The sequence below is a fragment of the Dermacentor variabilis genome, chromosome 5 (genome assembly GCF_050947875.1).
Source record: "Dermacentor variabilis isolate Ectoservices chromosome 5, ASM5094787v1, whole genome shotgun sequence".
In the NCBI taxonomy this organism is placed as follows: Eukaryota; Metazoa; Arthropoda; class Arachnida; order Ixodida; family Ixodidae; genus Dermacentor; species Dermacentor variabilis.
In genome coordinates this window covers 79,229,881-79,252,822 of record NC_134572.1, presented here as the reverse complement: position 1 = coordinate 79,252,822, position 22,942 = coordinate 79,229,881, and the positions used below count along the sequence as shown (strand labels likewise).

The following is a 22,942-nucleotide window of genomic DNA, read 5'->3' as shown; positions in this document are numbered from 1 at the left end:
CGTATAAATGACAACCACTCCATTTTCTGAAGATGGAATTGCTGCGAAAGCACGTTGCTTTTCGTTTGAGTGCTTTGACTGTCGTCGGCTTTCACTGGCATTCCATCTTCACAGAGTGGAATGGTTGTCATTTTTTTGTCTTCTGCACATTAATCTCCCACCCCACTGTTACACTATCTTTGTTAAGGTCCATAATGATTCGTTGTAACTCGTCCCCAGTCTTGCTGAACAGGACAATGCCATCTGTAAATCGAAGGTTGTTGAGATACTCGCCGTTGATTCTTATTCCTAAGCCTTCCCAGTTTAATAGCTTGAACACTTCTTCCACGCACACAGTGAATAGCATTCGAGAGATTGTCCCTCCTTTTCTGACCCCTTTCTTTATAGGTATCTTCCTCCTTTTGTCGTGTAGAATTAAAGTAGCTGTAGAATTTTTGTAGGTATTTCCCAAGGTATTTACGTAAGCGCTCTGTACTCCTTGATTACGTAGTGTGCCTCTATGACTGCTGGTATCTCTACTGAATCAAATGCTTTTTCGTAATCTGTGAAAGCCACATAGAGAGGCTGATTGTACTCTGTGGATTTCTCGATTACCTCATTGATGACTTGGATGTGATCCATTGTAGAGCATCGTTTCCTCAAACAAGCCTGTTCCCTTTGTTGACTAGTCCCGTGTTGCGCTTATTCTATTGCAGATTAACTTGGTGAAGGTTCTGTATAGTACTGGAAGTAAGCTAATGGGCCTATAATTTTTCAATTCTTTAACGTCTCCCTGTTCGTGGATTAGTATAATGTTGGCATTCTTCCAGTTCTCTGGGGCCCTTGAAGTCGACCGACAGTTCGTATAAAGAGCCGCCAGCCTTATATTATGTATCCTCCATATTTGAGTAAATCGACTGTTATTCCATCTTCTCCTGCCGCTTTTTCCCGTTTCATGCCTTGCAAGGCCCTTCTGACTTCATCGCTAGTTATAGGAGGAGTTTCTGTACCCTGTTCATTACTGTTTCGAATGGAGTTATCCTGAGTCCTCTGGGCACTGTACAGGTCAGTATAGAATTTTTCCGCTGCTTTTACTATAGCTTCGAGATTTCTGATGATATTACCCTGCTGATCTTCCTGTACATACATGTTGGTTTGTCCTATGCCAAGTTTCCTTCTCACTGATTTCATGCAGCGTCCATTTTTTTAATTTATTCCTCAGTATTTCTCATGTTATAATTTCGGATGTCCCTTATTTTCTCCTTGTTGAACATTTTGACAGTTGCGCAAATTCTTTCTGATCTCTTGAGTCAGACACTTTTATTCTTTGTCGTTTCTTTATTAGGTGCTTTGTTACTTGGGAGAGCTTGCCTACTGGATGCCTTGGTGCCTTAACTTCCACTTCAATTGCTGCCTCTGAAGCTTGCCTAGTTACGGTTTCATTCATTACATCTATGTTATCTTCATCTCTCTGTTCTAAGGCCGCATATTTGTTTGCGAGTAGCAACCTGAATTTGTCTGTTTTCACCCTTACTGCGTCTAGGTTGGGATGTTTCTTCCTGACCAATTTTAATCTTTCTCTATTCAAATTGAAGTGAATTCTGGACCTCACCAACTTATCACTGCAGTTTACCTAGCACTTCAACATCCTTCATTATGCTGGTATTGGCAGAAAGTGTGAAAACTATTTCATGTCTCGTTTCACGATTAGGGCTTTTCCAGTTCCCCTTTCTGTTGCTAAGCTTCATGAAGAAGGTGTTCATTATTCGCAGCTTATCCCTTTCCGCGAATTCTACCAGCATCCCTCCTCTAGCGTTTCTAGAATCGACGCCATAGTTGCCAATTGCTTGTTCACCAGCCTGCTTCTTTTTCCACTTTTGCATTGAAGTCACCCATAAGTACAGTATACTGTACTTATGTATTTTTCTCATCGCTAATCCAACATCTTCGTGAAACTGATCTACTTCATTATCATGACTAGTTGTTGGAGCGTAGGCTTGTACCACCTTTAATCTATACCTCTTATTAAGTTTGATTACGACTATGCTACTTTCTCATTAATGCTGTAGAATTAGGATTATGTTATGCCCTCATGGATTAGGAATCCTACCCAGTATTGCTTCTTATCTCGGAGACCTTGATAGCAGAGGACATGACCATTAGTCAGCACTGTATAAGCCTCACCAGTTCTCATATTCTCACTAAGGCCAATTATATCCCAAACAATGCCTGATAGTTGGCCGAAGAGTCTTGCTAAGCTAGCCTGGCTCGCAAGAGTTCTATGTCAAAGGTTGCCAGGGTCAGTTTCCATTGGAGCCTCTCCGGGTCCAGAGATTCTTAGCAGCCTCTGCTGTGTTACAGGTCTGACCGCCGCCTTGGTGAGGTGCTCCGCAGCTGCTGGGAACTGAGGGTCATTGGTTAATCTAATGAATCATTAGGGAGGGGGTGGCCGAATATTGCAGCAGGGAGGCCAATTCCTAACTATATAATTAAGTGGAGTGAAAAAATAAATAATCGGAGTATCTACAAGCGACGGCAAACAACATTACTTTGGTTCTGTCCAGTTACGTGGTACGTGCATATTTTTAAGGTTTGGATAAAGTTGCGTGGGACACCCTGTATGCGCGAAGACGCACGAAAATGGGAACGTACAGTGCTCAGCGATTCTAACGCGTAGGTCGGACCGCATGGCGGCCGGCGCTTGTTCCGGCATCGCTGAGCTCTGCGTGACCGCCGACGAGCCAAGTGCAGATAAAATGCGCAGAATAATCTCGCTTTCATTATTTTGCACTCAATCAGGGGCGCCGTAACATGAAGCCATTCCAAAGTTTTCTATTCCAATTCTGCAACCAGTCCTCCGTGATTGCTCAAAAACATTTTTGAACCACCCTCACTTCGCCTATCTGTCATGCGTCGTCACCAAAACCGCGATAGCTCCCCATTATATATGACGCGTACACACTGATTACACATCATTCGACGGAACAAAAGAAAGATAGTTATTTCTTATTCAACGCCTTTTCGCCATTAGCCCTGGGCTATTGGTTAAAAGTTTTCGAACTGCACCCAGTACAGCTGCCTGTCGCGCGAAGTCACAAAACCGCGAAATCTCACCGCGTCAAAGTGACGTGTACGCGTTAAAGATGCATTAATATGCCGAACAAAACTGAATGTTTTTTTCTGAATAGCTGCCGGCTGCTCCGTTCCAAAAGGAATAAAAGATGGCTGCCGCCAATCGCTCAGGCACTGGCTACTCCCACCTGCCGGAGAGCATGGGTTTATTTGATGGTATGGTATGATGACCTTTATTTAATGTCCTGAAGATCAACCCTTAGGTTGACGCAGGCGGCTCCCACGTCGGGACAGTAAGGTTTAACCTTACCGCTGTATCGTGGGCCTTCTGGACGGCCTGTACTTGTTTGAAAAGAACTCCACTGTGTAGGACTCACCGCCGCCAGTCTCTCTCCTTGTCACAGTCTGTGAAAGTCAAAGGACGCTGCCAGTACAATAAAACTTTTTGCATTGCCGGATCCGTTTTAGCGGCATTCTTAACCTTCCGTTGTATGGCGCCGCGATTTCGACCAGCCACCTTAAGCTAAGTAAGGGAAAGCGGACCAATCGCAGACGCTGACACCGCCCTCTTCAACCGGTTATCGATTTTGAGTGCCCTGGCTCGGCCCCATCGAATCCCTTTCCACTTGAGCGTGCTCCTCGCCTCTTGTCAGCCCAAAAGATAAGACAAACCGTTCACTGCAGGTAATGGTATTCGTTCTTAAAGCAAACGAAAGTGACCTCTTATAAACGAGGAGAGCTTTTGATTCGTCTGTTCAGGCAACCCTGCGGATCACCGTCCGATGCTTGTGTTGGCGGTTACACACATTTAACATCAGGAGATTGGAATAAAAACATATTGGAATAGTTTTACGTTATAGGGCCCCAGCTCAGTGTCCCCAGCACCCACCCTTGGCGCCAGAAGTGATGGCAGTAATAGGCTCCGAGTATTGCGTTTCAGTCGCTGAGTGCATCATTGTCGATACTCTGTTGAAGGTTCGCATTAGGTTACCAAATGAGAATGCCGGATGGGGGGGGGGGGGGAGCGAGAGAAAGAAACACGGTGTGGTGGTTATGCAGTATGGAGTTGTTGATAGCACAAAGCTCACATTCATATGAAAAAAAAATGTATATTCATACATGAACTACAGAAGGTTCTAACTTTCGTTGTCTCTGGCGTGCAATGACAAAGAAAGATTGCTGCGGCGGTCACCACGTGACAAAATACATTTTTGGATATGCATCCAGGTGATTGTGCGCTAGCTTAGTCTTTGTATTCTTTCAGCTAAGGCTTAAAGTACCATCTCGTTGCCGTGATTCAAGAAACAATGAACTGAACGGGCCGCTTCTCTAATTTTGTTAGCCTTAAATTTTGTATTTTAGTGCCTCATAAAAAATAAGAGAAAGAGCACACACACGATGTGATGGTTACGCAGTATGAAGTTGTTGATAGCACAAAGCTGACATTCATAAGAAAAAAAATATCTATTCATACATAAACTATAGAAGGCTCTAACATTCGTTGTCTCTGCAGTGCAATGACGAAGAAAGAATGCTGCGGCGGTCACCACGTGACAAAATACATTTTTGGATATGCATCCAGGTGATTGTGCGCTAGCTTAGTCTTTGTATTCTTTCAGCTAAGGCTTAAATTACCACCTCGTTGCCGTGATTCAAGAAACAATGAACTGAACGTGCCGCTTCTCTAATATTTTGTTAGCCTTAATTTTCTATTGCAGCACACACACACACACACACACACACACACACACACACACACACACACACACACGCACACGCGCACACACACGCACACACACACAAACACACACACACACAAACACACACACACACACACACACACACACACACACACGCGCGCACACACACGCGCGCACACACACACACACACACACACACACACGCGCGCACACACACGCGCACACACACACACACACACACACACACACACACACACACACACACACACACACACACACACACACACACACACACACACACACACACACACACACACAGGCGCGCGCGCGCGCGCGCGTCCGCAACATTCTACTCGCTTCACGTGTCTCTATAACTTCGACGTAGACCAATGGGCTTTCGGAGTGAACTTGTAACACGGACGCAGCTTGTTGGGACGCAGTATCGCCGCTTCACAGAATGAAAAATGCGCGCCTGAATCTAAATACGTCCGCTCTTGGCCTCGGGTAATTCCTATAAGAAAGCTATACAGTGCAGTTCCGTTCATGATGCTGCACAGTTGATACGAGTATGCTTGCTTGTCAGCAGTGCAAAATTTCGAAATGGCTAAGCATTCAAACCGATCTCAGGCCTATACGCGAAAGAGAAATGAAAAGCCTGACGAGTATTAAGCAAGTGTTGCGTACTTGAGTCAGCGAATGGCAATTTGCTCACTCGTTACGATGGTTTCCAAATGCTGGGTGTTGCCAACTAAAAATTAAAATACACGCAACTCGAAACACCAAAATGCTCCAAAACCGGCTACACGAGCCCCCCAAATTCGCTAAAAACCCGTTAAATGCAGACAACGACCCGAATCACGTTCAAAATGGGTTTTAGTGCGTCTACACAAAACGCAGTTTTCAAAAAAATTACACTTGACAGAAAAGTATGTTTCTTTTCGTCCATAACGGAATAAAATATATAAATTAGCAATATTAATAAGCGCTTCTTGCGCTACTGTTAAATGCGGAAACGTATTGCGAAAAATAATAAGAAGTTAAAAAATATGTTTACAATGACTGGCCCGAAAACAGCTTGAACTACCGGGTAAGCATATAAAACTACAGAAGCATGTCATCTGTTACATCGTGGTGTGGTCGCGCGTTCCTTGTGTATATTTCTTTACTGGCGCGGATAGGTGTTTGGTAGTTGTCATGATTAACCTCGTAAACGTCCATCGTGCCAATCTTGCGAACAACGTGCTCGGACCGCGTGTAACTGAAGCAGCATTTAGTGTTCAGCACTCAGGAGGCCCGAAGTCACAATTCTAGAGTTGACGCTCACGAGCACGGAGAGGCATCCTTCAGCAGCTTATGACATGTAAGATTTTGTGGTAGTAGCAGCCTTGTTTGCCTACCGGATGAAAACGATTCAGGAACCGCAATATGTTTCTCTGTAGCAGCGTGCGCGACGTAAATCCCCCTTCTTTGCGTACAAAGCTCTGCATTGCAATAGGGGCACTTGGCTCGTGTGGCGTCATCTGGAAGGTCCATCGATCAGTCTCGAAGCTCTGACTTTTGTAAGAATTCCTTCCTGAAGTTTGGATGTATTTCACCGGAGCTGTATCTCGCGATCGAGGCAATGTCCCCTTAAGTGGGTCTGCGAATATCGGAAGGAGTGAAACTTCTAAGAACTGCCGAAACTGCTAGAGATATATAGTTCAGATTACGCGTGGAGAAATCGAGTAAGAAACGCGAAGCACATTGTTTGGGGATGAACATAATTCGCTATTACTTACATAGGGGCGTGGATAAGCTGCATGTTTGATACACGTGAAACACGAATTATTGTAAAATATATTTAAGTTCTTGTACGGGCAAAAAAGAAGCCAACATGACAAGAAAACCTCTAAAAAGCCCGCCGCGCGCAAGAGAAAATGTTTTCCCGCTTGGCAGCGAAAGAAAGCTAAGTTTAGCGGGAAAATATCTAAGTTGGCAATACTGCTGGAGCGTCACGAGAATCAGGAATACGACTCGGCTAGCTTTTCGCACGCACTACGGACCACGAAAAGGAAAACAGATGCCAAATAAAGAAAGACGAAAGGAGAAAATATTGAGTTCATTTCGCTTATTAAGTTAATTGTACCGTGAGGTATACGTTTTCTATCTCCCGTGTTCATTTCGTGCAAGCTGGATGCAATGCTAGAAACGATGCTTCTGGCGGCACCTATCGATAACAATGCCAAACGCAGCCCCAGTGTACGCCGCCTACGCAGCTCTATGTATATTTTCGGTCCCTGAGCCGCCATGAACCTGTGGTCTTGTGCGTGCTCAAAAATAACTAAATTAATAATATGTCAGAGAAAAAAAAAAGGAGAGAAAGATAAAGAGAAAAGTAACAGCGTGTTTGCATCTGAGTCGCAGGTTTGCGGCTGTTGAGAGGCGCAAAAAAAGAAAAAGAAAATCGGAAAGCATCAAGGCATTCCGGAACCTCCCGCGCTCGCTGCGCCGCCTTCCTCCGATTCGTCGACACTTCAGAAAAGAAAAGTAAAATAAAAAGGATCTTTTAAAGTGCGCGCATCCTAAAAATACTGTAATAAAAACGAAATCTGAGATTTGCACATGCAAATGTAGAGCTAAGCCTTTGTTGCCATGGCGTGCTAAGTTTACTTTTCCGTACGTCCTCTGTTGTTTCCTAAGCATGGAAACATCATTGTCCCAAGCGGTCAAACGGCGGCACGGAAGCCAGCGTGTGGCTGTGACGTCATGCTCCGGTTAATGGAGACGTCCCACCACGCACCCTGTGTACCTTTGTTATTTCTCCCTTCGTTTTCCTTTCTTTTTTCTTGTTGGAAAGAGCGGCTTGATTTTCTGCCGAAGAAATGGTTTACGGAGTGAAAGTGCTGATCTGCGAATACTTACGTCGACAAACTATTAGGTTCACTAAAAGAAATATATTAACGTTTTTGTTTACACTTCGTCTGGCGACATTCCGACTGAATCCGTAGCGCAAGCGGGCAATAGCTTTGAGCTAAATTAATTCCGTGTAAGGATGGAGGAACGCACTTGCTGGACTGACTATCCATCTAATGGCTTCTTATAAAACAAGAACTTGTTGCCGTGCAACACTTTTTGTGGGGCACTTTTATATATAGTACATCTTCAAGCCATGCGTACTCCTCGTGGTATGAGAAAGTGTTGCCAAAGTAGCAACAGCTAAGGCCACCAGTAGCTCAAGTGAAAAATTCAAAACGTTTTCGTTCTCCTTTTTTTTTTCCTGGTTTCATTAGTATCGATCGAATCCACTATGCGACATCTGACGAAAAAACAGGCTATCACACTACTCGGAGCAGGCAGCATCGTGCTGGTTTTCGAATGCTTCTTTTTTTTTTCTGTTAGTATCGTTAAAAGCATCACAACCTACACTTAGCTTTCCGTGTAGCCCGAGTCGAGGTAATTCCCATATCGCCCGCAATATCGGCAATTTCATTTACCCTACGTGTTCGCCGAGTGCCTGCTGGTGTGCTGCCGCTGAGCAGCACATATATGTTCGACTGTGTTCAAATGTGGAACACATATCTTTCACATATGTTCAACTTAGCAAATGGAACATTTTTGTAAATATGTTCGACTCACTTAATGGAACCTGCCTGGAACAAAGTCGAGAGTGTAAGGTGTAACTCTCCCAATCGTCGCGCAATCAGAGGTCACTCGACGCGTTTGACCCCCGCAGGGGTATCTCTTCCAACAACGCCTGAACATGCACCGAAACAACAGCGCCTTCAAACTAATCGCCGTGGATCGATACACTGGGGTCGACGAATCGATTCGCCCCTGGACTGCATTGCTGCGCAGGTAGCGCAGTGCAAGATCCTCGGGTATTCTTGCAATCCCCGTGTTTTCGCTGTAAAAAGCCTCATGTCGCTTTTTTTGGAATGTTCCTTCTGGCGCAGATTGTAGCGTTACATTTACAGAATTCGAACTGTCCTGTACACCGCACTGAAGAAGTGGTATCTTTTGCCTTCATGGTCTTGGAAAGCTTTAGCTCTTGTGAAATCACTCGTTCATGAGAAAAGGTTGACCTTATTTTTTTATCTTTGTACACTCTAAACACCTTGTATACGGTACCTTCTACAGAAGAGCTCGTTTTCACCATTTCATGGTAGCCAACTTCGGGTTGCCTTACCTTAAATAATGGCGACAGTCGAACGGGCATGGCTATTTAGGGACATTTTCCGACAGCTGAGAATATAGCATCAGTGTTGGTTAAATCTGCAGAAACAGTATATACTTATACTTTTTTGCCCGGCACCATGTTATACATGCTTCCTAAATTACTAACAGCTCCCTCGCGTAAATTTAAGTTATAGTTACATTAACTCCCACCTTAGGGAATAACAACCTTAGAAAAAAAAAAGACGCTGTTTCTATTAAGGCATATAGTGCTGGTTACGTCGAACTTTTAGAAAAGCGCACATTTATCAATGTTAACCGAATTGAGCGTGCATTGTATCCTAAGTTGAAATTGAAAAGAGTGGTTTCAATTAGACATTTTAACGTAGTTGTGTGTGGACATGTTAGTGTTGGTAGTGAGCGTGTGTTTTGTGTGCGTTCTATCTTCCATCAAGCTAAGTCAACATCTTGCCAGGCCTGAAAAGTGTTGTGGTTTTCATTTCTCTCTCTATGCATGGCAATTTTATGCACTTACGTGTGACTTCCGTCCGTATGATATACGCTCTTGGAAGGCGCCGTTTAAGTAAAGTGCTGGCTACCGCGACCTGAAATGAAGATGCGCGGCTCACGTACCTGATGAGGACTTTTCTTAGAAGGGACCAGTGAGTGCTTGGTATTCCTGCTGTAATTCAGTATAACACTTACCTTGAGAATGTGAACGCTATAACTGGGTTTTCTAGAAAGAAAGAAAGAAGGAAAGGAAGAAAGAAAGCGACACCTTTCCAGCTCGAGTAGTTTTTCGGGCAACTCGCTGGGTGCGTACCTAAATATTTAGCGCTTCAGATTGTCGGCAATGATTGGAATGTGTACTGTGTGTAGTCTGCGTGATACGTTTAGTATGCAGAGGTGTACGTTGCTATAAAGTATAGCATATTCGTTGGACAGGTAAATTCCAAGCAACGTCGTTTCTCTACGGTGTCACTTTGCTATATTATGCGTGACTCGCTGTGTCCGCGTATTCCACGTAAGCGACCAAAGATGAGACGAGGTGGCGCCAGCATAAACTGAAAGGCGAACAGGAAATAATTCATCAAAACGCCAGCTACGCGTAATTTTATGTGTCACATCCAATAGCTCTGTAGCACGTTCCTAATATGTATTAGCATGCAGTAGCCCCAAATGCACGTTTTGGAGCCTCAACTACGCCAGTGTTCCAAGTTTCGAATACCAATAGAATACTACGCACTAACTGTTTGTATACGCACTTGATAAAGAACTATTCGGTATTTTCGAATATTAAGAACTACTCAAGCATCTCGCAACGGCTAAAGCGTAAAGTCTGGTTATGTTCTACGTCAGCTAAATAAAGTATCGGAAATTAGCAGAAGTGAGATAACAACGAACTCTTCGAAGCAATGAAGAAATAAAATGGGTAATACAAGCTTTGTTTTTGTTTTCCCAGCGGAAGCCTACAAAACAATTTCTGATTTTGTTTTACGCTGCAACCTGTGATCTCTTCCTTGCAATTGACCATTTTACACGTGTCTACGGCCCATTAATGCTTCAGCTGCTTTTTTTCCGCACAACTTCTGACCTTTTTGCGGGAACCAATTATTTAGCGTTTCCAATCTGGCTCTATAGTTGTTGATAGGCTGTTCGTGTATATTTTTATGACAATTATTGATCTTGAGTTTAAAACTGATCCTTTTTCAGTGATACTTAGCTGTCATCTTTATACTATAATCATCAGTACAGGCGTGATACATAATTATACCAAAAGAAGTATTGATGCTGTAAGAATATGCGTCTGCGTTGGCTATTCGATATTCCATTCGATACTCGATAATTACTATTCCTATTAGATTCGATTGGTATTGGAAAAAGTTGTTATTGTGAAAAGTTGTGAAAAAGTTGCGCTCAACTTCAAACGGAACAACTTACTGAAGTAGTTTCGGAATAATTCGCCTTTGAATTTATGCTGACAGTATGTATATCACTACGTGTTATATACATTGAGCTTGGTGTCGACCACATCTATGATTGTTTGAAGCCACGCTTGCAATGGAGATTCTTTTGACACTACACATTTCAGTAAAGTAGAAAGATGGGCGAATTGGAATGAATGCATACTTATTAATCAGCGCGAAAACAACGCATGACACCGAGTTAGAAGGACACAGGACGAACGCTCGTTCTGTGCCCTTCCAACTCTGTGTCTTCCGTTGTTTTCGCTCTGATTAATAAGTATACACATTTCAAATCTTGCTGCACAAAAAAAGAAAGTCGGTGCTGTAAGATAGCAATAACAAAATGGCATTTGCTACCAGTTCATCTCCAATGTTTCTTCTGCTAGTATACACGTGATGCTAGCCATGTTCCGCAGAAAATATCGATACACATGAAATTCAAAACACGAGACCAGTGAGTGAAGATGCAGGCGAAAGTTTCTTTTCATCCTTTCTTTTTTTTTTTCTCCCTTGTTGCTTGAGTTTTACTAATGTCCAGACTTCATCATAATTCATTTTTGAAATACACGCACAAGTACACAGTTCATACAGTCATCGGTGGTGGCGCTTGGATACAGTGGAAAAGAGGTCAAGAAGTTGGAGGGAGGGAGGGCGGGGGGGGGGGGGGCAAAAGACATACACGCACACGAAACGCCAACGGGGCGTGCTACAACAACAACAACAGCAACAACAACGTCAAACACGCAGCACCAACGGCACCAGGAGCCGTGACAACACAGAAAGCACCAATGAAAAGGCTGCCGTTCATTTTTTTTGTTTCAACTCGAGGCAGGCGAAATGAAACTTCGCCCATCTGTTTCACTGCAACACCTCGGTGAGGACGGTATAGAGAACCCTACTATGATTAAAGGGGCCCTGAAGCACTGCTACCGGCCTTTTCTCGCGCTGAAATCAGTTTCGCGATTGCTTCGTCACTTCGGCCACGTCATGTCTTCTGTAACGCCAGTAACGATTAAGACTACCGTAGGCCGGCTTTTTCACAAACAGTGCAGGCGAGCGCGTTGGCGAAAAAATAACAAAGATGCCGCAGACTCAAGGGACCCTCGGTCTCTTAATTCAGTTGCCTTTCACAGTAGTCGTGAGCCTACCGACTGTACCGACTGTTCTATGCGGTTTAGAGGCTCTCACCTGGTCACGGCACGAGCAGCTTTGTCGATAGTTCAATTGCAGGCGTACCTGTTTGGGAATTTTGTTTGACTTCACACGGTACTGTAACCTGAATTTTCAGCTGTATTCTCAGACAAATTGGTACGAAGGAACGAACGCACGAAAACAATTGATTTTTTTTTTTACTTCGTAACCCATTGTTCGGCATGTAAGGAAGGTGGCTGCGTTCTGCATTCAAAAAAGATCGCCTGCGAGTTAGCAACGCTGCTTTGAGACAAGCAATGCGGCATCTATAACACTTTCTTCGTAGCGAAAAAATAGAATGCCTCAGATGAAAAAAAAAAAAAACAGACAAGAAATTAGGTTTTACGAGTAGGGCTTCAGGGCCGCTTTAAGAAAAGATAGGAGAGAAGACACACACACAGTACGCCTTAATATAAACTCCACACTCATGCAAGCTTCAGGCCTCGCGGCTGCGAAGGCCTCGAGTTTAAGGGGCGCAGTGAACGTGTACACTTTCGGAACCACTACGAATGCCATCTCTTTTTTTTTTTTCTTCCTTCTTAAGCGATGTTAAACCATAAGTGGTTATTTCGTGTCTGACCTTTCGACCACTTCTTGACGCCTGCTCTGCTAGTTTTCTCATCTTCTCGAGTGGTTTGAACTTAATGTGCATTTGCGTTCCGCCACGTAAACAAAAAAAAAAAAAGAGATCAGCCTGATGGCTTTGACGGGTGGAACTGTTTCTGCCGCGTTTAGCAAATATATATAGGAACAGAAACAGCCACAAGAATTGGTGCGACTTACATTCACAAGAAGACGTTTGTAGCAAGAGGATATTATCTGCGCATAAGGCTGAGAGATAAATAGACAGCAGGAACTTAAATTAAGACCCACTGATAAAGTATCGTCATAGTTTGTATGCAAACAAAATATAAGAAGAACAAGACGCGGACCCAATCCAGTAAGTAAGCCAAGTAAACAAGGAAAGACAACAGTGTGTGCGAAACCATGAAGTTCACAGGGATATTGTAGATTTAGATTATTGAGAAGATTGAATCTTGATCATTAATTACTAGGTGCGTTGGTGAGTGGAAGAAAATAAATTTAACACCACCGGTGGAGATTTAGTTTGCCTCCTGTTGCGCAGCTTGGGACCGCCAGTGCCTTTTGTCTCGTAAACTTTCGTGCTCGTTAATGCTTATGACAAAGCACCGGGATCGTGCGAGACATATGCAGCGGCGCGCCTCCTCTGGCAGTTGCTTCATTGCCGAAAGTTCGCGGGCGTTGCAGCTTCAAAGGAAAGGCTATAGGAATTCGTGTGACACAGGCACATACACACACTCACAAAAAAAAAAAAGAATACTCCTGACGCAAACGCGCACCGCGAAGTGTTGGCGCACGTGACAAAGCGAAATTCCCTGACTCGTGACAGGTACTCTAGGCGAAAGCTTGAGTGAGAACGAAATGCAGCGCTTATCATATCTGGCATGCATTTGCTTGTGCGCTTGCGTTATTGACACGGGTCATAAACGACGGAGTAACCTCATTTGCGTTCGACGGCGAATCCTCCCGGTGAAGCGAGTCCTGCTCGTGTGCGTGTGAAAGAACGGCTGCTGAAGCTAAGGCTACTGGGTTCAGAGCATTATACCACACCACTAAACACGTGGACATCGCTACTGCTTTGCCCCCCGTCGCATTCTATTTAGACACGCCGGGCTTGCAAGACGTCGAAGTTCGTGGGGAAATAAAATATCTATATGGCTGCCGTGATGGAAGTGAACTTGGAACGGGCCAGGAGCTTTGCTAGCACTTCCGCAGGCTAATTTCCACGTGCTACAGCGCGCCGAAGCCATCTGAACGTCGGCACACCGAGAAAACCTACAGAGACGCTCCCGTTCAGATTAGGTTTGATGCCGCGCTCAGGCTCCAAAGCGAACTTCTCGCTGCTGAGTTAGAGTTTCCATCGCTAGGCATGTAGTACCTCTTGGCTTTGCGAGAGGTACGGGTTACTCGCGGATATTATATATCGTTGTCGGGGAGCTCTTCTTTCAGACCGACCGGTTTGCCCAAGCAAGCGAGTACGGCGTTGGCGGTGCAACACTGCCACGCTCTGGCTGACTGTAATCCACAGACCAGCATTATCGGACCTATTGGCGACTAAGTGCCACGATTCCGTTGTGCGTTTCGACCGCGGAAAAAATTTGACACTATGTACCCTGTAGAACAAAACGAGCGAAAGCCCCAACCTTATCTGACTAAGTTCCTTGGTGTTAATAACCAAGCAATAAGTTGATGTGTGTTTTTTTATGTGAGACTAAAATACGAACAACTTTCTCTCTGTTTATAGTTATCATAGCGAGCTGACTTTTATGAAGCCAGCTGGGGCAATGATGTGTGATATCAACGATTGAATAACGAATGTCTTCCGTGAGCGTTTAAATAAAATTGATCTTAACTAGTAAATATTTCGTCAGCAGCATCTCCACCAGCAAGCGGCCTATTTATTGCCCTTGCTCGAATAGACATTGCCAATGAGTTCACTTCGTCAAAGCTAACATATCCAATGTAGCGCCGCAGAGAATACGAGTTAGAATGGCCCACTAATGACCTGTCTTCTCGGGTAGGTCGCGATTTTGAGTAACATGTCAACCGGAATGTTATTGCCAACAGCTAGGGTCCATAAGGTCCCTCAAGCTAATTACGTGTACTTAAGTTGCCGCTTACTGTACGCGAAAAAAAAGAAGTACTCGAGCTGCTGCTCATACGTTTGTACTGATATTCCCTGCGAACTAGTGCAAAAAATAGTTTCGTCTCTGCGAAAATAGATTAGAGATTTGAATGTGTGCGCTAACTGAGTTCGTTTAGTGACACCCGTGGTAGCTCTGCCCAGAGTCAACTGTAGGGTGACTAAAAATTGGGCTGAGAGGCCAGCACGTGAAGAGAAGGCGCCAACTTAGCGCTGAAAAGTCTCAACAACTTCATAGCACCGCATCAAACGCTGGGGCTGCTCAGGTTTTAGTTGTGGGACTAAGGCGATGGCTTTCACAGCTTCTCTTTCAAGCTATGTACGAAAGATTTGGAACGCGCGAGCACATTTTGCGACGGAGAGCAATGTTGAAATTTTATAACCACCGAGATGCCGCGAGAACTAGCGTTGTGCGTTGTAATCCTGAGCGCTAAATAGCAGCTATACTTGTAGCACTTGAGCGTTGTAATGAAGCGCTGGGAAACGTGCCACGTGGGGCCGCCGAGGCTTTCTTTTTTTTCTGTTTGTGACGCTGTTACGAAGCCTGACTGACGTTAGGCACGACAAGGCCGTTCAAATGCAGCGACGCATCAGATCACTACAGACTGTTTTGTACTATAAGGGATAAAATAAAGCATTATTAGCGCGCAACACAACAAAACTTGCGCTGTGGCGATGTCACGCCTTCTCAGTAAAGCATTAAAATGTACTGTCACCTACTTGCGCTCTTCACAGTGGTGCATGCACTAATGCTCCGCTTACCATTTCTACTGCTGTAACCCACCCCTCGTGTAAGAATTTACCGGATAATCTTACACAGCGGGACTGGCAGCTTACGAGCACTTCGAAAGTGAGCTCTTCCCCACATCCTAGAATAAGCTGCAAGTGTCCGGGAAAACATTAGCATAGCCTAATGTTAGCATGTAAAAAATGTTTTCGACAGGTCGGAAAAAAGTTTGCCAATTCACGTCGGTTCCGACACTTACGAAAAAAAAAAAGAAAGCTTAGTCGCGTCTTTTCTTCTCGAAGACTGTCCGAAGAAAAAAAAAAGTTTGCTCACTCATATTCTTGCAGTTGGTCTGTGTAGTGCCGCTAGAATAAAGCTATGCGCCTGGGTATTTCCAGCGGTATCTTATAAAAACAAGCCGAAAAAAAAGAAGAAAAAAATCTACGGTGGTTTTGTCTAAGTTGACGGTACAGGAAGCGATTTTCCGAAAAGAACAAAATAAAAGTTAGATACAGACACATTTGCTAATGAAGTACTTAACTTTAATTGCAATGAAATTTGAGACAGCAGTTTACCCGAAACCGCAACTATACAACACAGTTAAACCTAAATAAACCTGATTCCTTGTTACAATGACATTGTACGCAACAAACATATATCATAAGGGGCAACATATTCGTGCAGAAATTGAAAAAAAATAAACTGAGCTTTCTACGTCAGAAACGTGATACATGAAAGCGCTTTGCACACGTAGGAAATTAAGAGGCGTTGTGTGGCCTCATGGCGCTAACGCTGACAAACAAGGTGCGGAAATATAAATTGTGGCAGAATATTTTCTCAGTAAAGCCACGTCCCACGACTACAACACCGCTATTTTATGTCGAACTAATCGCTGCATCGTCGAACCATAACCTCAGAACGGGCCCGTCTGAAGCGCACTGTGGTAGATAAACTGTGCAGCGTTTGCATTGTGCATTTTTGTTGTTGTCGTGCTTGTCCATGAAAACTGTTGCTGTCCTGGAGTCGTATAGCAGACGCACGTATATACTGTAGGGCCTTGGCGAATGCTCGGGTCTATGATACAAAATGGTAATTGTAATGAGAACCTGCTCACAAAAACTTGTCGCAGTGGAAGAAATGGGGCGCAGTCTTACCAAAGAAAGTAGGTTCAGCGTAAGCGAACTTTTATGAACACTTTAATTGATAAAAAGCGCAGAGCAACGTAACTTCATTGCAAATAGCAGTGTGCCTAGTGTGGGCATCCATCGGGAATTTCGATTGTGGAAATTTCGCTTCCTTTCACCAAACAGATTGTCATTTGAGTCGTCAACGTAACTGACCTCTCTTCGGTTCAATGCCTTGAGTGAACATAACCAATAGGTCATCGCTGCCGCCAAATGTGTACACGAGAAGAGCTGGTATTTCCTGAGCGCATCCGACCGAACGTAATTACGAATGCCACCTTTAATTTTGTGTATGTTTATATAAGGTTTCCTACTAGACGGTTCCAGAGCATAAGTTACTGCAAGCTCCTTTAAATTTGAATTATGATAACTCCAGTAATGCTGTTTGACTGGTTTCAGAATGCTCATAACTACGGAACACTGTATAGAGCCCGTTATATAATAAACCGCAGTTGTAGCTTCCGTTGGCACATCGGCAGGTCCCTCAGTGGGTCACGGGGTTATTCGTTGATAAGAGCTCTTTTGCAGCTGCCTCAGTAGTACAGCACGTAAAGGGCAACATCTTTGACGGCTACGACAACGACAAACGTCTCTGACGGTCACGCACGGCTAACATGAAGGCTCATAATACTTAGCGTGGACAGTTTATCACGAGGTTTACGAGGTACGAATGGCAGATCAATGTCTCTTCACATCTTATCTAAATGGTAAGAAGGCGGTGGTAGTCTTGGACTGTGATTGTGCGCGATTTGCTTTTACATAAGAAGAGATGGCTGCTCGAACTGAAAAGTAGAAAAAGCGAAGTTTTTCTGTATTTCTTAATGTGCGCTCGTGGATTAGAACAATGGTTGCAGGATGATGGCTATGAAATTCCTTTGGGAGATGGGCACAGCTCACAGGTTGGGGGAGGGGGGGGGAGGGGGGCGATAGGGGCTAACACACTGGCAAGCGTGCCAGCAGGTACTGCAGTGTTTTACCTCAAACATAACGTTATCTTCGCTTGCTTCGTGGATAATAATATCCACATCAGTGTAAACTAAAGCATACATTAAAGCAGCTTTTTTTTTTTACTCCTTCCAGGTTCTCGACCGATCCAAGGTGGTTTTGTAGCCACGCTTGTACCTGGGAAGAAAGATTCCGCACTCGTGCAAGCGCTGTTTTCCGACACGTGAAGAGGTGAGTAATGTTCCTGCATCTCAAAACGAGCAGATCTGTGTCCCAAGGATATCCGTTTCTAAGTTACTGGTGCTTGAGCTTATACTACCATGAATCGATGAAATGCGAATGGAAAACTTCAAACGTTTCATATGAATCAAACTGAGAAATCCGATTGATGAAGTTGACGTAATAGCACCGTTGTTTGTTTTTTACCCCCTTAGAAACAGCGCTGTAATCTGCGGCGGGTTTCGATTCTTGCGCATTGTTGTTGCCCCCTTTTTACCTCCCTCATCTGCAATATTCCAATTTCGCTTTTTGCGGGCAAGTTGTTCCGGATTGGACCTGTCCACCACAGTAGCCGCTAGAAAAGTACCTCGCTCGTGTAGGAGCTGCTTCCTTTACAAAGTGGTCATCACTTTAGCCTTGCCGAACAACTAGTTTGCAGCGCTCGTCAAGCCCCGAACACTACGTAGGTGACTTTGGACGTAAGTAAGAAGCCAATAAGTCGTGATTTTTTCCGTATATGCTAAAAGTGTTGGCAGACGTTCCAAACACTGAGAAACTGAGAAACAAGGTGCACGAATACTAGGCCGCACTCATCCCACACGCCTATACGCATCAGCACCGCCGAAGAACGAATGCTACTTGCACCTTCACCAGTTCATTTTCGTCTGCTTGCCGCCGACGTAACGGGCTCTTAAGCTAACTTCAGCCTGTGCAGTCCTTTTGGTTTCTCAAACGTATTGTTTTGCGGTGTGCATATATTTAAGTTGTCATGCATTCAGACAATTATATTTAAAACATTACACATTATGTCGATAAGAGGCCATTTTTTAGGACACGCTTCTCACTAATATTCTGGGAATATATAAACAGATAATGCAAGGAATATTTTTTAACAAGTGAGGCTATCGTACGAATAACATCGGAACAATAAAGATAGGGGGAAACTTGAGAATTTGTTTTTGGAGACAACATAGAATTTAGCCTATAAAATGTTGCTAGTACCTAACATTGAGCATGATGAAGCTGGTAGATCTTCCTAACGGTCATGTGTGCTTGTCAATGACCAACGAAACAAGGGCAAGGAGCGAACAGTGCGGATATTATAACATCAACGCTGGGCTTGAATTATGCTCATAGCTTTCCTCGTTTGTACGAGAGAGGTTATCTGCGGCAGTGCTGTTGGCGATGGATAATAACTTGAACAATCAGTGACAGCTGTTGCTAGTACCAAAGGAGCAACTGCATATAGCCTTCCAACCTCTTGTGCATTCAAACAGCAACGTGCAGAAGTATCATGATGCCAATGTTTTAATGAATGATATAGGAATATGGCCACTTGTATACCACTAAATGCCAAGCACTGAACTGAAAATGCCTAGCAAGCTCTACGCTGCTTGCCCTGGATGAAACGTGTAAGTGGAAATGGTTCCTTCCCGGCTGACTGACTGGCCCGAAATATGCGCACATCTCAATAATGGCATGTCAAAACAACTTACACGAATACATTGCCTTACGGTTGCTCTGAATCTCTGAGAGAAAAAAAAAACGAGGTACAGCTAGCACACGAACAGCAGTATGATAAGCCCAACATAAGACGCAGTTAATGCTACAATGTTCTGCGTCGCCACAGGTGGCGTAGCGAATAGAGATGCAGTTAGCTGCAAATTGTGTGTGTAATCCACGACCAAGGGTGGCGCGAGCTGTCAATATGCCCTCTTCCTCATGCACAAACCCGATCGCAAGGCTTATTCCCGCAGATGGAAACGAAGAGGCGAGTCTAAGAAACACATTCCCACGTCTCGAGAATCCAAAAGAACATCGAAAACGTGGGTATTCTGTCATCATGCGTAACGCGGCAGATGAGGAGAACATCCAGTGAACTTGACTCCTCAACTTCACAGCGATTTAGCGAGCTATTGTACTATTTGAAACCTTTGTAACGTCGCATCTTTTCATGCCTAAGGATAGCAGTCGCGCTGGTTTGTTCTTTTGGTTTTTAAAATGGCATTGACGACAGTAAAATTTAGAGGAGGAGTTTACAGGTAACCGCAGTGCCAGATGTGTTGTCATGTGTGCGAGAGATCTGGCGCCGAAGTTCCCCATAACTTTCTCCAACAACATTTAATCTGATTCAAGTCACCTTTCGACCGCAGAATAGTTACCGGACCATCGAAAACAACACATCTGTTGCCAATATTTGAAGTAACTGCAAGGTTACTGCCTTCACATGATAAAATGCGGTACGTTTCATGTAAGTTACCTTATTAAGGTTGTACTTTCGATCTCGGGGCGCAAGGAAAGTCAACACAATGAAGAGCGCGAACTATGGGACAGCGAAGGCAGGCGAGACATTTTACTTGTCCCATACTTTGTCGCTTGATGTTCTTCAGCCTGCCTGCATTCTCAGCAACTTTGTCGGCTTCGCACATTCGTGAAAAAATAAAAGCTAGGTGCGAGGGCAGTAAAAAAAAAAAAAAGGAGAGGGGGACGAGAGGCTTTGTTTATCAGTGGCGAGCCTACTGTGCCTTACAGTGAGTCGTAATAATGAATTGCTTTCGTGACTGACTTTTTTTAGAACTGTTGGGAATATGGCTACCTGAAGATCCCGGATAAAGGCCGATTTTATTCGCAGACGTGCCAGTCGTGAGCTCTTCATCTTGGTGCTATTCAACGTCTCAACTTGGACAGCGTGAAGTATACTTCTTTAGCACAATCTCACGTACACTATTTACCGATATGAAAGGAAACAGGGACATGAAATAGTGATTTCTATAACCAATGAAGGCAGAACGTCACTCTCTGCTATTTCCTACGTAGTTTAGGCGATGAAGAATCTCCTTCATTGAACGTTTTTCTGCTGCAGAGCAGGAACAACAGAAACGCGTATCTACTGTCCCGTTTCACATTGACGGCTCTGTCTCCAAAGCGCCGAGTGTTCTGCGTGCGCTCCCCTACGCTGCAGAAAATTGTGAATACTGTACACGTTACCCTTGTCCTCCATGTTCCTTCCTATCGACTTTCTCGCAACCGTATCCCCTAATGTGCCTCCCGTTCACCCTTCTGCGCCTTCTGCTGGCTGATGATCAGATGTCACGCTTCTGCTATTCAGCTGTGTTACGACCAGCCAAAATTTTCCTTTACATGTTTCCTTTCACATGTTGGCAACTAAATTTTTTTTCTTCTCTAAAGTAAGCTTCACAGCTGCGCTTTCGATCAGTGCAGCGTGCCTACAAACATCGCGCTTCATAGGTCGCAGTGCTAACTCGGCCTTCTTCTTCGGCGTCGCCATGGCATTCCGTCGTTCGCTCCCGACTGCTAAATTTGGCTCTATGCCGTTAAATTTGTGAGTGGTCGCCACGTCAGTGCTCGCCTCGTTGCGATTTCCAGGGAGATGTTTCATGATAAACATTCACGCTCGCCGTGGGAAAAGAAGAAAGTGTATCAGCACCTCAGTGGCTGGCGCGGAGTGAGTGCAGAGACGAGATTGAGGTACATCGACGCGTCTAAGTGTGCGCTTTATACCCCGTAAGAGGTCAGCTTTCCTTCGTTCCTTGTAAACGAGAACAACATGGAACGTTGACAGTCAGAGAGGAAAAGTCGGGCACACGCCGCAATCATGTCTTGTAGGGAGGTTGAGATTTCTCATAGCTGGGACCGTTCTTGGTTTTCGAATCTTTCTTTTTACCTTTCACTCTGCGTGATATCCCCACCACACACAAAAAACGCACTGTAATAAGTTGCGACTTTCAGCCTGGAACAGCAACCAAGTGCGCACGTTATGCTGCCGCCGCGAAGAGACGAACACAGTAGTACGATGACCTAACTTCACAAAGAAGGTTCCGCGGCGACAGTTGAAGCTTAAATAACGCACTCTGAAACCGTGCACATAACACGCACATCATCCCGCTCTCAAAGTACCGCAACAGCCTCAGCCACCTTGGATTCGCTAGCCTTTTTTAGCCCAAGCAAACTTCCTAATATCGCAATAATGACGTCACGACAGCACTTCAACCAAGCAGGCCCACGCGAGGAGTTGAAAGCTCTTAAAGGCTTTTAGTCACCCCTACACTCGCTTGTCAAGTGTTTGTCTTAGTAAACTAGCGAGCAAGACAAAGCAGTGCAAGAATGAATACCGGAATATTCAGGCAACAGCGACATATGTGCCAAGTCAAAGCCGCGCGAAATGCGAAAGTCACTTAAGCTTAAGTCGCCGCGTCACAACCATTGGCTTTTTTGACGCAGTCTTTCGAAAACGCCGGCCAGGAAATCAGGCGCATATTTCGCTCCACCGTGCCAACCGGAGCGCGGTCGCTTCTATAAAGGTGAGGTAACGTGCCCGCGATTTGTGCAAAAGCCACTGAAACATCCTTTCGCGTTTCAGCTGGAGTGGAACACCTTTTCAATCACCAACTATCACGAGTAGTTGAGAGGGAGCTAGGAAATGATTCTCTTAAGACGCGTGGACCACTCCTCGTGGGTAGGAGTTCCCTGAAACGGAGCAGTGGCATTCCTTGTGCGTTACTATTCGTGATCTGCTTACTCTTCCGGCAACAAGACAACGGCGACGGAAGTCGCATTATAAGCGAAGTCAAATACCGTAGCTGGTGTGTCAACACAAGTAGGAGCCGGCGACCTCTGCGAAAACATTTCTGTTTCACAGAATGACTGAAATGAAGAGGTTTTAAAAGTAATAAAAAGAGTAGTAAAACAGGAAAAGAAAACTGATACGCGTGTGCCGAGTACCGCAAAAAGAGGCAACCGTCTCCTCGCGTGCTCGTTACCCGCACCTTATCACAGCCAACGAGAAAACGTCGGGATGAATCGTGACGCAATGAAAAAGCCGTGGGACCAGTCACGTGAGATGCGTCTCTCTTCTGGCACGTCATCTGCAAAAGAAAAAACAAAGTGCGGCATATGAAGTATCAGTACAGAAAAAGTGTGGACACACGATATGCACATGCTCATTTCTGAAAAGAAAAAAACAACCCTGAACATGTGACGTGTGTTACAGCGAACCATTTCAAATTGTTTTAAATGTTGCCTGTCAGAGATAGCACAATTCTAGTTCATGAGCTGGTCTG

General features: G+C 44.6%; 2 protein-coding genes across 6 annotated transcripts in view; one reads left to right on the top strand and one right to left on the bottom strand.

Moving 5' to 3' along the window:
* Positions 1–22,942, top strand: part of LOC142582853 (uncharacterized) — a 365,477-nt gene that overhangs the window by 274,445 nt on the left and 68,090 nt on the right. For 2 of the 3 annotated variants that reach the window (XR_012828504.1, XM_075692935.1), the window contains exon 3: positions 17,778–17,870. Coding sequence is in view for 1 of the 3 variants with exons in the window: in XM_075692935.1 (XP_075549050.1) it covers positions 17,778–17,807 (30 nt within the window). In the remaining 2 variants the exon portion in view is untranslated. Of the gene's footprint in view, positions 1–17,777; positions 17,874–22,942 lie in introns of those variants that run through there. The other variant, XR_012828503.1, reaches the window with a different exon arrangement.
* The window catches only part of LOC142582851 (uncharacterized), a 71,028-nt gene continuing 59,450 nt past the window's right edge, over positions 11,365–22,942 (bottom strand). For 2 of the 3 annotated variants that reach the window (XM_075692932.1, XM_075692931.1), the window contains one exon: positions 11,365–22,747. In XM_075692932.1, coding sequence (XP_075549047.1) covers positions 22,265–22,747 — 483 coding nt within the window. In that variant the 3' untranslated portion in view covers positions 11,365–22,264. The remainder of the gene's footprint in view (positions 22,748–22,942) is intronic. The other variant, XM_075692933.1, reaches the window with a different exon arrangement.